The following is a 16,754-nucleotide window of genomic DNA, read 5'->3' on the forward strand; positions in this document are numbered from 1 at the left end:
AACCGGGAAACACAAAAGAAATTTCGTACCAGGCGCAAAAGCAACAAAGGTTCACTCAAACGGGCGTCTCCGGCTCTTCCTCGAAAGTTTCAGGTCCCATATCATCATCATCATCATCATCAGCCTGATTATACCCACTGCAGGGCGAAGGCCTCTCCCATATTTCTCCACCTAACCCGGTTCTGTGCTAGCTGCATCCACTTGACCCCTGCGAATTTCTTAATCTCATCCGCCCACCTAACTTTCTGCCGCCCCCTGCTACGCTTTCCTTCCCTTGGAATCCAGTTTGTTACCCTCAGCGACCATCGGTTATCCTCTCTTCGCACTACATGTCCTGCCCATGTCCATTTCTTCTTCTTAATTTCCACTAGAATGTCGGTAACTTGAGTTATTTCTCTAACCCACTCTGCACGCTTTCTATCTCTTAATGTTACCCCTACCATTTTTCGTTCCATAGCCCTCTGGGTTGTCCTCAACTTAAGTAGAACTCTCTTGGTTAGCCTCCACGTTTCAGCCCCATAGGTGAGTACAGGCAAGATGCAACTGTCGTATACTTTCCTCTTGAGCGATACCGGTAAGCTGCTAGTCATAATCTGCGAGTGCTTGCCAAATGCGCACCACCCCAATCTTATTCTTCTTGCTATTTCCTTTTCATGGTCCGGATCTGCGGTTACTACCTGTCCTAAGGAGACATATTCGCCTACTACTTCCAGTATTTTGCTACCTAATGTAAACTGCTGTTCCTTCCCGAGGCTGTTGAACATTACCTTAGTCTTCTGCATATTGATTTTCAAGCCTACCTGTCTACTTTTTCTGTCTAGGTCATCAATCATTATTTGCAGTTCATCCCCCGAGTTGCTTAGCAAGGCAATGTCATCAGCAAATCGCAGATTACTGAGGTATTCTCCATCTACCCTTATCCCTAACTGCTCCCATTCCAAGTCTCTGAATACTTCCTCTAAACAAGCTGTGAATAGTACTGGGGAGATTGTGTCTCCTTGCCTAACACCTTTCTTTATGGGAATTTTGTTACTTTCGTTATGCAGAAGTATGGTTGCTGTGCAGCCACTATATATATCTTCCAGCACTTTCACGTACGGCTCGTCTACCCCCTGATTTCGCAATGCCTGCATCACCGCCGAGGTTTCAACTGAGTCAAATGCTTTTTCGTAATCAATGAATGCTATGTATAAGGGCTGGTTATATTCTGAGCATTTTTCTATCACCTGGTTGATGGTATGGATATGATCGATAGTAGAGTACCGTTTCCGAAACCCTGCTTGATCCTTTGATTGATTGCAGTCTAAGGTTGTCCTGATTCTATTAGCGATTACCTTAGTAAATACCTTATACGTAACAGACAGTAAGCTGATTGGTCTGTAATTTTTAAGGTCCTTAGAGTCCCCTTTCTTGTGAATGAGGATAATGTTTGCATTCTTCCATGGTTCCGGTACCGTCGATGACATCAGGCACTGCGTATACAGGGTAGCCAGTTTCTCTAGCACGATATCCCCCCCGTCCTTTAGCAAATCTGTAGTTATCTGATCCTCTCCAGCTGTTTTCCCCCTTTTCATAGTTTCTAATGCTTTCTTGACCTCGTCTTTCGTCACTGGTGGAACGTCTGACTGTTTTTCCCTACCGCCAATCTCATTACGGTCCTGACTACTTTGGCTGCTATAGAGATCTGTATAGAACTCCTCGGCTACTTTGACTATCTTGTCCATATTAGTGATGACGTTGCCCGCCTTGTCCCTTATCGCATACATCTGGTTTTTGCCTATGCCCAATTTCTTCTTTACCGCTTTAAGGCTTCCCCCGTTCTTTACAGCATGCTCAATTTTGTCCATGTTATACTTCCTTATATCGGCATCGTATTTAGGCTTAATAAACGGTATAAACTGAAGGTTGTACAGGCCTATGCACCTACAAGTAGTTATGATGACCAGGCAGTTGAAAGCTTCTATGAAGATGTAGAATCGGCAATGCGAAAAGTAAAGACGCAGTATACTGTACTAATGGGCGACTTCAATGCCAAGGTAGGGAGAAAACAGGCAGGAGACAAGGCAGTAGGTGACTATGGCATTGGTTCTAGGAATAGCAGGGGGGAGTTACTAGTTGAGTTTGCAGAGCGCAGTAACTTACGAATCATGAATACCTTCTTCAGCAAACGGAAGAACCGGAAATGGACATGGAAAAGTCCTAACGGAGAGACTAAAAATGAAATCGACTTCATAATGTGTTCAACCCCCGCCATTGTGCAGGATGTAGAGGTAATCGGGAAAGTGCGATGCAGTGACCACAGGATGGTGAGGTCCCGAATTAGCCTAAATCTGAAGAAGGAACGCAACAGATTAGTAAGAAAGAAACCCATCAACGAATTGGCGGTGAGGGGGAGGGCAGAAGAGTTCAGGATCTCGCTACAGAATAGGTATTCAGCTCTAACTGAGGATGGCGACATTACCCTAGAGGCAAGGAACAATAATTTCAGAGATATCATTACTGAGTGCGCGGTAGAAGTAGGCGGTAGGATAGTTAGAGAGGATACCGGTAAGCTGTCTAAGGAGACGAAAGATTTGATTAAGAAACGCCAGAGTATGAAAGCTTCCAATCCAACAGACCAGATCGAATTGGCCGAGATATCAAAGCTAATCAATAAGCGCAAGGTGGTCCCATATGTGCGGGTTCAAAGACAAAAAGAGAGAGAAAGGAACAAGAAAACCGCCACTGGTTGCTGAGTAGATGTTTCGGACATCGCGGGCCAAGGAATGTACGGGAGGGTAACCCAACCTATGTGTTTCTGTTGCTGTGAACTGTGACTCTGTGTTGTGAGTTTGGCTGTGACTGAGTGATTTGATGTCAGACTCCGTGTGACTGCACAGTGATGACTTTACTCAATGTGACTTCTTTTCCTTATTCGTCTCCGAGTGCAGTGTACAATGTAAGAAGTGTTGTGTATGCATGTTTGAAAAGTCTTCGTGAACATTACGCGCCGTGCTAATGTCCGTAGAGTGAGGGGAACAGCTTGCTACTAGTCCCTGTTTTCTTCCATTGTTTATTTCCGCGGCGCCTGTGCGTTGGCCTTGTCAATGTAAAGTGGGGAGCGAGTGTTTTGTTTTTTATGTTGGAGTACGGCAAGCGTCCCCCAACATTTTTGGTAGGGAGGTGTTATGTTGCGAGCCTTCGGCCGCCCCGGTTCCCCCTCCTCCCCTTGCTCGCTGACTTGGTCCCCCTCTTTTGTGTGCGTCCCGCGGGGCACCCGCGGTGAAAGAATGGCCGTTGCCGGGGGGCTGAGTTTTGTGTCGAGGGGTGCGACTTGGACGAAGACAAGCTAACCGTCCTCGCCAGCCCTTCTGTGTCTGAGAAGTGTGTTTTATGGCCCTCGAGGATGCGGCGGCTTTGATGCGGCGCGCGGATGCCCCAGAAATGGAGACGGGATGGGGACCGCTGCTCCTTGGACCGCACGGGTGGCTCCTGCTGCGCGACGCTTTTGTTCGTTAAGTGCTTTTCCGTGTCGGTCCGCGGGGCTGTGGCCATGTGTTTAAGCATCCCACAGTTTCGAGGAAACGTGCGGGGCTGAAAAATAAAAACAACTTCGTTTGCCCCGACACGCCATTGGCCTATTTCAGTTTGACTAAATTCCCGGATTGGCTACCAGAGGTAGTACTGCGATTGATGCGCAGGCGGTGCCCCAGAAACCTGGGAAAACTGATTTAAGGGGAGGTTTTGGCGCGAAATAGGGGGGAGCGCGCTGGGTCTCGGCCGCCTCTGGATTGCCGTCGTTTTAACCGCCCTGTACGTCTGCCTTTGGCTGTCTTAATAAACAGCTTATATATATTGAAGAAGTCTCCAACTCGCAACGTGTCGCCGGACGAGCGGACGAAGGAGCTTGGCGCTCTTCGTTCCACTGACGCCCTATACGATCATCAACGTCATTGTGATCACTTCGACAGTCATCACCCCGGTATAACGCAATTTAACTGGATCTTTAACATACCAGCCGTAATACCACCAGGGCCTGGAGCTGAAGCTGTTGTTTTTGAAATTAGACTATACTACTTGCTGCGGAGATCAGATAAAAAATAATGTAAATCAGTCTTATGTGTTTGCTTGGCTGATGACACAGCACGTTTAAAAAGCTGGCAGCATGATACTTGTATTGTAACCAATTAGAGGGGGACTGATTATGAAACAGACTCTTCCAGGCAGCTTTTCGGCACCAATAAGCACGAGTGCAGTCAGGATTCCAATAAGAGGAATTTAAGGGCTGACTAGAAAAGGTAATAGAAAATTCAGCCGGTTCAATCGCATCGTGCAACCATGACACCACAAACACTGCCCGTGAATGAGCGTCAAAAGCGGAAATAGACGAAAGTGAAGTCCGAAGAGCGGTTTCGTATTTAACAATTTACAGAGCGCCTCTGGTGAGCCCAGTAGACAGATTTTGAAAGAATTAAATTATAGGTAATAGGAAGATGATCATTGCTAGTTCCGCAATCTATGGTCGCCCATGATGATATAAGAAGACCCGCAATTGAAAAAGTAAGATCCAGAGCTGACGAGCACTATCCCCATACGAAGGTGATATCCCCAGAATTGTGGCAATGGAGGCCATTGTCCTGAATCCAGTCCCACAAAGTTGTTAGGAGAGAATATTTTTTTAGAGGAAAGCCAAGACTCTTGAAGTAAAATAATATCAGGATGAATTTCCCGTAGTAAGCAGAAAAGATCATCAAAACCAGAATTAATTGAGCGGCAGTTCCATTGCAAAACTTTTAAAAAACATATGTTGAATCAAAGATGCACTCTACAGCAGACATCAGCAGATCATGTGTCTCCTGGGGCCCACTCTAAAGATTTATCTTGCATCGAGATTTAGAGGGCTGATTCGGGAGATTTTGAACTGGGGACCTACTGCGCTTACTACATGCTCCAGCGATTCTTGAACTAGAAGCACCAGAATTTAGTGAGCCAGACGCCTTAGAATGGATTACATGAGTTGTAGCAGAGGTTTCTTTGTTGTGAGGCATATTCATGTTGGAGACCACGGGCATAGCAGGCACTACAGAGGCACCGGTTGTCACAGTTTGGAAAAACGTCTCCATCTCAGAAAAGGTCTCCGCAAAAGAAACAAGGAAGCGCTCCATCACAACCGGTATAGACTTTTCAATAGCAGAGGTCACAGCAGAAGAAATTGTAGATTCTAAGGAAGCTGCATGACTGACGCGGAGTCACAGCAGCAAAACCAGAGTTGCGATCCTTTAGTATTGCCGCAGCCTCCCCACGTGAACAACGACGTTTTTCGATAATTTCAAGGAGCGCAATCTCATTGTTGCGAGCAGGGCAACTAGAACCAGAAGCAGCGTGTGAGGCAGTGCACAGGCAGCAACTCAACACAGCAGATGCACATTCGGTTGCGGAATGGGGACCACCACATGAGCCACAGCGAATTGCGGACCTGCAGGCATTTGCACTGTGGCCAAAACGCCAGCAATTGCGGCACAACCGCAGACGTGGAGCCAGGGGATCAACTCGAAACAGGTATGGCCACGCTTTAACTTCAGACGGACAGGTGAGGCCGGCAAAAGTAAAAATGGCATTCTCTATGGGTATGCAAGAATCACCTGCAGGCCTGGTACACCGGTAAACGGACACCACGCCAGCAAAACGAGCATTTTCAAAAGTGATTCCGGGGAGAGGTTTACAGGAACGCCACGGGCAATGCCTTTCCCGCACTTGAGGTGCGGGGGGGGGCAAAAGTCCTTACGGCCAGAAGGTCACACAGGCACTCAACATTTGATGATCTGTATAGCTGTATAGGATGTCTGTCTTGCCAAATCACTTCACCTCCGAAATGTCTAAAAAGTGCGGAGTAGTACAGCGAAGCTCTTCCTGGATAACTTCAGTCTCGTTTAATCGAATGGCGCCACCATCAACCGGAATAAGAGCAACCGGGACAGTAGTAACCCCATTTCTGAGGAAGCAATCGAAAGGTACCGACTCCGCCGGACGATTAGTCCACCAGGGCAAAGAACCCTGGCCGGGCGAAAAAACCGCCATAGGCGGAAGGAAAGGAACAAGCCTAGTGAGCTACACTAATTAAATGGTGGCCAATCCCCACTCACAGGTTGTCAGATAGGAGACACGATGCCTTGCCACCGGTCGCAGCAATCTTATTCTTCACCTTCGGTGTATAGGCACATACCCACAGTGGGGGATTGCATGGCCCAAGCTGTTGTTGTTGTTGTTCTCCTCTAATGTGATGGCACATACCCACACAGGGGGATCGGCCAAGAATTGAGGTGCAGAGATATTAGATTTTGAGATGTATAACTACATCGGAAAAAAAAAATAATAAATGCTAGGGAATAGAAAAGGAAATGTAAATATGATAAACCAGAATATATAAGAGTAAATACTAACGCAAGCAGTAAGAGAATAGTAAGATTTATATGTACAGATTAAAACTTCAAAGCATATTAGCCAGGTAGACGTTTTGTTTCTATTAAGAAGTTTTGAATGGCGTTGAAAACATACCTGTGGCTGTACCCAAGCATGGTGGCACCGAACGATAATAAAATTTGGCTGCTCAAATTAAGACCCAGCTGTTGTAACGGCTTCTCTAAGTACCGCTTTCTCATCATGGTAAAACGGCGGCAAAATATCAAGAAATGGTCTATTGTTTCCGGTTCCCCGCAGAATGCGCAGACAGGAGAAAGCGCCAAACCAGACCTGTGCATATAGAAATTTAGGGGCGGAATACGACAGCGTAGCCTTGTTAGAGAGACCTCAGTCTGCCTTGATTGACATGATTTCCTATTCCAGGAATATTTGAGGTGCAGGTAGTCATCCGAGGATAAAATAGATCCAGACTGCGTGCTTAATAAGGCACGCCGCCGAAATCGTGCTGCTGTTATGTACGCTGTTGCCGGGAGGATGGGCAATACAGGGCCGTTCAGAGAATCTTTGGCTAGTCTGTCTGCAATCTCATTGGCTGTCACATTGCTGTGTCCTGGTACCCACACTATATGTATGAGCCTCAAATGTGAGGGGAGCAATGAAAGAAAGGTGTTTAAAATTTGCGAGTCCATATTCGAAGAAAGCGACAAGCACAAAGAATAAGAGTCTGTAATTACAGCCACTGTTGAGTATGTTGGGTCTAGTTTGCGCAGAGCAAGCACCACCGCCAGCAACTCCGCCTGGAAAATTGGAGTAAAATCCGGAAGACGGACTGAAAAAGCCCAGTCTAAAAGCGGACAGTATATTCCAACGCCGGCTTTTTCATTAAATTGAGAAGCATCCGTTGCTATCGTTATGCTAACGGGAAGACTTTGTAAATGATCTTCTAATAATCCATTTAAAATGTGAGATGCTAAGTGTTTCGCATTATTTGGGAAAATGTCATCATAGATAATTTGAACCGACGATGCACTTACTTTTGTTGGAAGGATGTTAGAAAGGACTACGTGCAAAGTTTGTAACAGATTTTGCGCTAGAATTACCTGCGGGGTATGAAACCGAGGCCATACGACTCCAAAAAAGGAGTCTGGCTCGCAACAAAAAATTGATATGGAGCGGTGGAATTGTGATTCATATATTTTCAGATACGTCTGGACAGTCAAGAATTGTAATCTAGTTAATAACGGTGGTATTCGGGCTTCAAGGTATAATACATTATTAGCCACGAATTTGGGGAGCCCAAGGCATAATCTAAGCGCTTCCCGCTCTAAAAGAACAAGCGGACGAATTTTGTAAGCAGGTGAACCAGAAAATAACACAGATCCAAATTCTATAATTGGGCGGACATACATAACATAAATCATTAAAAGTGCGTCTCGCCGCATCCGAGACCTTGGACTGCTTAACCTGCGCAACATACCCACAGCACGTGCCCCCTTCGCTGCAACATGTTCAATGTGATCCCTCCATGCCAGATGGTCATCGTAAATCACCCCTAGATATTTCAAAGACTTAACTTGAGGAATCATTTCCTGCTTAAATGTTAGAGCAAGAGTTACCGGATCCTGAATTTGGAAAACAAGGAACGCGCACTTTTTAACATTTAATTTAAATCTTAAGTCATCTAACCAATTTTGAAGGGAGCTTAGGTACGATTGCAGGCGCCTGTTGAGGGATTGAATGTCAGGTGCAGCCGTAAAGAATGCGATGTCATCCGCATAGACATACGTGCGGATCTCCTGATGAGTGGGAATTGAACTCATTAAAATGTTAAAGAGCACGGGCGAGAGAACTGCCCCTTGAGGGACACCTCTGGTTTGTTGATATTTGCTAGAATGTACTCCATTCAATGAACAGTAAAATTGTCTGTTTTGTAGGAATGTAGATATCCAATCAATTAAGTATTGTGGAAAACATAGCGATTCTAATCTGTGCAATAAAATTCGGGGCTCTACACTATCATAAGCCTTCTCTATATCTAGAGTCACCAATGCAGCATGCATTTTTTTGCGCCGCGCAAGAAGAATTCGACTCTCAAGGTCGGTATGTGCATTCCATATTGAAAATTTTGCTCGAAATCCGATTTGACAGGGACTAAGAATATGTTTTTGTTCGACAAACTCGGTAACACGTTTGAGTACGACCCTTTCAATTAATTTTACCAAGTTTGATGTTAAAGATATTGGTCTGATATTTTCCAAAGTATAGCCACCACCATTGTGTTTCCGTAAAGGAATCACTTTGGCTAGTTTCCAGTCACCAGGTATCCAAGAATGAATAACTGAGTAATTTACCAATTCTAACAAGGAATTTGGAGACACTTCAAAGAGGATTTTTAACATTTTTGACGTTACTCCGTCAGGGCCAGGCGCAGCAGTTGGCAACGTCATTATAATCGAAGAAAGCTGAGAAAAAGTAATTTTAGGAACATCCTTAACCGTATATACTGGGCCTACTAACGTAGGGTATTTGGGAAGTGTTGACAAAAAACGCTTTTCTAAACCTTTAGCGATGTTTTCTACTGTTCTAAGAGCTTCTTTAGGAGTCGAAACACATGAGGGTAAATTTTCTGAGACAGGAATCTTTTTCCGCGATTTTAAAAACCTGAAAAGTGCACGTCGGTTATTAGATTGTGAAAGGTAATTGAAATACTCATTATCATAATTATCTTTTGCTTGTGCGACTGTGCGTTTAAATGCAGCTGCAAAAAATTTATAATCATGCCAATTTTTGGGGCACTGGTTGTGAAGGAGCTTCTTCCATGCAGCCTTTCTTCTTCTATAATCGCGCGAACAATCTGCATTCCACCATTTTGGTGATGCATTGCCTTTAGATGCACGTACTAAGAATTCACACTTCTTACGACAGGGTGCAATAGCCTGGCATAATGTATGCGATTTTAACTCTTCCGTAGACTCAACCACTGACTCAAGAGACGAAATCAAAAATGAGTGAAACTGGTTATAATTTACGTATGATCTCAACTGAGATGTCGGCAGAGTTAAGCGGCAGTTAACCTCAAAAACAATAGGTATATGGTCGCTAGAGGTGCCACCATCAATTGTCGACCAATTTAGTATAGAAACACTAGTGCTGGAAAAAGTTAAATCTATCACAGATTGACTGTGAGCACGTACAAAAGTTGGTAAGCCAGAATTCATGAAGTGAAGGTTATTGTCTGAAAGCCAATCCCACAGACGCTTGCCGCAGGGATCCGTCTTGTAACCCCACGATACATGGTGCGAATTAAAATCTCCAGCCAAAATAACCGAATTTTGACCATTAACTAGTAGGTGGTCTAGAGATCTGGTGTCCTGAACACCATGAGGGAAATAAACATTCGCTAATGTAAACCGACTGAACCCTGGAATTTCAAAATCTAGAGCCAATAATTCTGAATCTAAACTAGAATATTGAAAAGAAATCTTAGCCCTATGACAAAATTTTGAAGAAACTAGAATTAGTAACCCACCACCTCTTGACTGGCGATCTTATCGGAATGATCGATAATTTTGTAAGTGAAAATGTTTTTCAGTTGTAAGCCAAGTTTCTTGTAAAACGATTATTACTGGATTATGTTTTAAAGAAAGATAAACTAAATCTGTAGTAGCTGAAAGAAGAGATCTACAGTTCCACTGAAGAACTTTTAACTTTCCTACGGTTATGTAACCCAGGCAGCAGCAACACCTGCCCCAAAATGTTTTCCTTTGGTTTAGAGCCTAGCTATTGCTTTTTTGATTTTACTTGTGGGCGAGGTGATGACGGGTTTGACAACGGGGATCCACTGCGTTTTAGAATTCGCGTATCTGTCTCTTCCATATCTGCATCGTGAGCCTCGTCTGACTTGTTGGAATTTTGCATAGGTAATGCGGAAAGAGACTCATTTTGCGAACAAGACATTGCAGCTAATGAGTGCTGCACTGATAGTGAATGTCCAGGTGCCGTAGGAGAAACCATAGCAGTTTGCACAGTCTGAGAATTATGAGCTGCTAGAACATTGGATATGCATTCTGTGACTATTGTCACAATCCTATCCACCATTTTGGCCATGGTTGCTTCCATAGCAATTATTATGGTTTTAGACATCGTGGAATCTAATGGAGCTCCTGAACGGGCCGACACACCTGCATACCCATGAGCTCTGTCTTTAATTTCCTGAATTGCCTCACGCCTCGAGCAACGTTTGCGGTCAATAATCTCCAGAATTTTCATTTCATGCGCTCTAGAGGAACATTCCAAAGAATTTGCTGAGTGTAGTCCGCCGCAAAGACAACATTTGACAATTTGATCAGAGCATAAGTGTGTTTTATGTGCTTCACCGCATTTGCAACACCGCAAAGTGGATTTGCAACCGCCTGCAGTATGGCCATAACGCCAACAGTTGTTGCACTGCAGAGGCTTTGATGGTAGGTGATCTACTCTGAATATTAAAGGCCACGCTTTAATCTCCGATGGACAGACTGTGCCTGCAAATGCAGCAATAACCGATTCTGTCGGCACACGAACATTATTTACCTCCCGGCTACAGCGATAGACCGCAACAACGCCTGCCGCGGAAAGAAGGTCAAGGGTTTCTTGTGGACTTAATGAGGAGTCTACACCTCGGACTAGACCTCTTGTGCAAGCCAGGTGTGAAGGGATAAAACTGCTTACCTGATGAGAGGCGAAAGAGGAGCATTTTAGCAGGTCCTTTATGCATGATAGCTCTGGCGAACGGCAAAGAATCCCGCCGCGACCAAATTGGCGCACCTCGGCTATTCCTTCGTAGAAGGAAGTGATTTCCTGAAGGGCAGCTCGAACAGCTCCTGGGTTGTTCATTTTAATGGTGCCCCCATCCTTAGGTACGAGTGCCACAGGGATGTTGCGGACACCGGAGCTCTGAAAAGCTTCCAAGGGCAGATCATCGGTCAGGAGGGAAGCCGACCAAGGGGAGCGCCCTTGGCCAAGGGACTGCGTCGACATTACCTTAAATTGACAAAGTCACCGCGTGCGTTAGTCAACAGAGAACAAAAGAAGCACAGGGGAAAGACAAAACCGGGACCAGCAACCCAATACTTAGCCGATCGTCAAGGAGCAAAGCAAGACCTTCCTCCGTGCCAGCGATTGACTTCTGTGCTCTTCTTCGTCGTCTTCGCGGCTGTTCAAGGTCATTCGTGACATAAGGCCACGGACTACGCGACGGGCTGAAACCTGGCGTAGTATTGCTCTCGCAATAGCTCCGCCTAGAAGGTCCTGACGCAACATCGTAGGCTACCGCCCCACATATAAAGCACCGCTTTAACCAAGCTGTATGAGTGTGCCGGGTTGTCTGACTCAAAATACAATAGCCATAGCAGATTCATTCTTATATCACCCTCCCGTAAGGAGAGGCCCGAGTTGGCAGCTCCTGCCGAACGTAACGACCGGCAACCCTACGTCCAGTCCGTGCGCAGTCGGGTCAGCGGCCAGCGACATGCATGCTGGTGATTTCTCGCTCACAATGCCAACACCGCATTTTCTGGTGAACAGGGCGTTTAAAAACGCAATCACGTTTAAACATTTCCATGAAGTAAGACGCCTGTACAGCAAGAACCTCTTGATTAGAAGACAATCTCCTGCCAATTGTTTCCAAGGCTAACATGCGGAGTCAACCAGGTACAGCGATGGCCAGCGCATGCCTGAAACATTCGAGTTTTTTATAGTGATGCGCCTCTAGCGACGCAGTCCGAAACCAGCCAGAAGGCAGAACACTTACTAGGCGGATCCGAACACGTTCGTGACTTGCACACTACATCCGGCCCGTCGACCAACCTCAAGCTGGCTAAAGTGCATCGGGACTGCTTGCGTTTATGTGAAAAAGAAGAGGTGAGGGATCAGCCGGAGAAAATGAAGCTCGTTTCTTACGTTCGGCCCTCCCGTCACTGAATCCAAGCGAATTACTTTTTCTTAATTACTTGCACGTTAATTTTTTTTTTTCAACAAATGTGGTGCCGGTATGACGCAGCATAGCACGTGACGAGGAAAAAAAGCGCCTCGAGGGGCACGAGCAACACGCGGCGCCGTTCCACAGCAGCCAGCCGACGCAGCCGGACGACGCATCTCGCCATGGCCCAGGAGATCAATGAGGAGCTCGGCAGGGTGCTGCGGGAGCGCGGAGTCATCGGCGACGCCCTCGACAGCGTCGAGCGCAAGTCCAAGGTCAAGCGCGAGCAGCTCGTATACGGTGAGGCCAGCCGCCCCAAGAATAACGCCTGTTCCCTCTCAGATCGGTGTGCGCCGAAAGCTCGCAGCACGCTTGGTTGCGCGGGTAGGCAACGGGAGGCGGCAGCACTTTGGCAAGGAACCCCATCCAGACTTGTCAGTAGGCTTTGAGCCCAAACGTCGCCATAACGTTAAAGCCGTTAACCCTCGGCTCCAAGACAGGGTTAATTCGGCGAAGGAAAGGTCTTGCTCGCCACCTCTTGTTGGGATTAGCAAACGTTCGCGTGCATCCTGTTATGTCCCCTATCTGCTTCGCGTTACGCGCCTGCCTCTCACCTCATGAGAGACTCAGCCTAAAGCCACTAATGTTTCTCGGCTTACAACATCGCAGGTTTGGCCTTTCTGACATTCATTCTGTTTGCGGCCAACATCCTGGGCGCCAAGACTGTCATGTTCATCACGACAATCTGGCCTATGCTGGGAAGTATACGAGCCATTGACCGGGCGGATGTCCTAGCGCTCCAGAAGTGGACCGCCTATTGGATCATGTACGCGCTGGTGAACGTCTTCCTCAACTTCCTCTTCATCGGCGTCCACCGCTACTTCAAACGCGTCTACATGTTCAAGTTGCTACTGCTGGCCTGGTGCGCGGCGCCTATGCAGAACAATGGCTCGAACATCATCTTCCAGAAGGTGTTCGCCGGCAAAATATTCAAGGAAGGACCCATGGCGCCCGGTGGGAACGGCGCTGCCGCCGCCGTGCCGCCTCCGGCGGCTGGCGGAAAGAAGGAGTCGCCCGACACCAGCCGCAAAATGAGGAAGTAACTGCGTCGCGTGAGTGTCCGCTACATGATGCGGTAGAACCGCAACAATCCGGTCGCAGTCCACTTTTATCCGATAAAAGCGGCAGCTTAAATCAGTTCAAGTTAAAGGGGAGATGACAGGGTCGTTCGATATATTGCCGTTTTATACTTCTATGAATAATACGCAGGTCTATGATTCTACTCGTAAAGTTTTAGTGCCTAGCGCGCTCGCATATTACAAAACCGCGATAGAAATCGGAATCGGGAAGCTCCTCCCACCGAGAGCGACCGCCATTTTGAAATGTTCGCGTACCGTCACAGAGGATACGCCATAGAGTAATATATATATATATATACATATATATATATATATATATATATATATATATATATATATATATATATATATATATATATATATATAACAGAAGGGGAAATGAGGGTGCTCGTTATAATACATGAAGGAAAGAAGCCAACAGTCGGCGAGGCCAAGGAAAGCATTGGGGATTGTACTTTGTCTTTTTTTTTATTTTTACTTCTGTAATCACATAAATTAGTAATGTAATCTGTTTAGGGGAAAGATATATATTACTCTACGGATACGCGGCGGAGCGCCGTCTGCAATATCAAAGGACACATCTCTTTATTTTTTTTTTCGGTTGGCACAGTGGTCGTCCCTCAGCAGAAGTGCTTGATATGTTATCGCACGAAAGCGATGTAGAGTAAGGCATGTTTTCTTCAGCACAAGGCACGGTCAGTGCGCTGCACGCGGTTATAGGTTCCATAGCTTATCGACGCACTGATCTATCGCATATATTACAAAGGCGACGACGCCAGCAGGGCAAACGGTCGCCTATAGTCGTAGTAAGTTCTATGGCCCCGCGGCCGTGTTAAAGAAAGGAAAAGCTACACTTTAAATGTTCCCCCGTGTCATCATCAATGACCTTGGTGCTTAACTGCCGGCCCGTTCAGCGACGAGTAGGCCTAGCGCGAGTACGCGTGGCTCGGGTCTAGAGTTCTAGTTTACGCACTCACAAGCTTTAGCGGTTGCATGTGTCCATCGAGTGTAGTTCCAAATCGACGACTGCTTACATCACAAAGCTAGTCTACATTGAGGGGGGAGCGTCGATGTGACCCTGTCTAGCGAGCGCCGTGCACCCATTTCATTGCAAAACACGCTGAGTCCGCAGTCGTAATCCGCGAATCGGCGCATTCCTGCGGGATTCAGGGTTCACACACTAAATACTAAATGGTGTATGCTTACGTTGAAGCACGAGTATTTGCTGGATAAGCACTAGAAAAACGCAAAGTAAGTCTCCGGAGTCGGCTGCGGAGGAGGCGAGACGGGGGCGACTGGGAGGCTCTTGTTCGGTGCGGGCATGCAGTGAAGCGCATTCGAATCGCGTTAGGTTTTGCATTGACGGGACTGAAGCGGCGGCACATGCTTTCGTGCGCTGGCCGCGGCCAGACTGAACATAGTTTTGCAAAAATAATTTACCAGCCGAAAATAGTGAAGCCTGACTAACAGGCGCACATAAAAGCAAGTCCAGAGGTTTGTCTTCTCTAATGTCACAGGGTATGCTTGTCTGAGATTTAGTTGCTTTCATGAACCAAAAGGGCGATCAGGAACATAACCCCTCCCCACTTTCGTGGAAGGAAACTTTGAACAAGTGGCTTTATATATGCGGAAGCGCTTGTTGCTAAAACAAGCCAACTCTCATAACATAATAATATGCCTCTGATTGTATGCCTAAATTATATAGCATAAGCCCGTCGATTTCGGTCGGCAATCTCTACACGAAGCCCAAAACAGGTCCAACGATCACTAAGGTCGCATATTATAGTGAAGGCTTCTCAAAGAAAGAATATGTGAATAAATACTTTTGCTGAATAAAAAAAACCCTCAGTGACCACCATCCACGGCGTGCATGCATGCGTGCAGCCGACACCGGGAATAGCAGACGACATGGGGATGATATCTCGTTGTGACGTCAGTGGCCGATTGTTGCCAGACAGAAACCTTATTCCAATATTAATAATGAAAATTAATTTTAAAATTATCTACTGCCCCGAGTGAGTTCAAATTTGGAGGATTTATAATTTAACGTGTGCGGAGGAAAATGCAATAATCAGTTTATGCTCAAATTTTAGCTGTCATGACCCCTTTAAGTATTCAAAATTAGCTCTAACGTTAGCAGCCTTGGGGCTAACGACTGAAGATGCGACTAGTAATTGCTTAAGGGCACTTTGGCGCCGCGTGTGCGAAAAACTAAACTGAATAGCTATAAAGACACGGGGCCTATTGACTAGTTTTTTTTTTCTTCTACTGCAGGGTGGTACCGTGGACGATTGGTTAACCTGGCCGAAGAGAGCGCAGCGAAATTCCCGGACTCTGCGACTGTTCCCGCGGGACAAATAAAGCGAAGAACCGGCGCTGGCAATTGAAACTTGTCTTTTGCCGCATCCTGCGAAAGCACAGCTAGAAGCGACAGCCGAAACGCTCCTCGTTAATATTTACAGCTGCAGTAGCACAGATAGTGCTTAATTCGTGTATCGGTGGCAGGTTGGTATGCTTTCTCGCCTTCCTATAGCGAATTCAGACTGTGCGCGTGGAATAAATTCTTCCAGACTAAATCGCTGTTTCTGGGGATGAAGCTTCTCGAGAGCAGCCCTCGGTGGCCAGAAGGCGTCTCTGAAAAGTTTCTTCTGGATCACACGCCCAAAAGGCGGCGGTGGGGCTTCTTGAGCCGCACCACATTAGGAGTCTAAGCATCTTACCGTGAGGATAATCTTGCGATGCTGGGCAGTGCTGCACATGTGCAATCCAATCTTCCTCCTTCAGTTCGCCAAATGATAATTTGGGCGAGTGTGAGAATGACTTAAGGCTTTGACAGTGGGCTTTTAAAAGCCAGATTTGAAGCGGGTCCAAGTTAAAAGTATCTTAAGCTCCAAGACAGTTTCTATCATCCTGTGAGAGCAAGCCTTTATGCTTGAGAAAACGTACCAAACCCTCGTCTATCAAGGTCCCCGGAAGCTAGAGCATTTTCCGATTACAGTTTTCGCAAATGTGGCATCATGCGCCGAAAGTGTCTCTTCACAGGGAAGCTTCAAGACAAGACAGAGGCCAATTAGCCGCTTGGCCGAGGCACTGCTTATCGGTCTCTAGCGGTTCGAGCTCATGTGGAGATCGAAATATAAGGGAAGAAGAAACCGGCTGGCGGCCTGTTTTACACGTACCGCTTTATATAAAGTAGAAGTATCGTTTATAAAAGTGGTCGATTGCTGAATTGACTCCGACCTGAAACAATTGCGACA

At 46.3% G+C, this 16,754-nt stretch overlaps 1 protein-coding gene across 1 annotated transcript; it reads left to right on the top strand.

The window, feature by feature from the left end:
* Positions 1–12,540: 12,540 nt before the first annotated feature.
* On the top strand, positions 12,541–13,461 carry LOC146206861 (receptor expression-enhancing protein 6-like). Its single transcript, XM_084587069.1, has 2 exons — positions 12,541–12,658; positions 13,028–13,461. Exons 1-2 carry the CDS (start codon positions 12,541–12,543, stop codon positions 13,459–13,461), a joined length of 552 nt encoding a protein of 183 aa, XP_084443195.1.
* Positions 13,462–16,754: the final 3,293 nt, after the last annotated feature.

This window comes from Amblyomma maculatum, chromosome 1 (assembly GCF_055883805.1).
Source record: "Amblyomma maculatum isolate TAMU_Amacu chromosome 1, ASM5588380v1, whole genome shotgun sequence".
Taxonomy (NCBI): Eukaryota; Metazoa; Arthropoda; class Arachnida; order Ixodida; family Ixodidae; genus Amblyomma; species Amblyomma maculatum.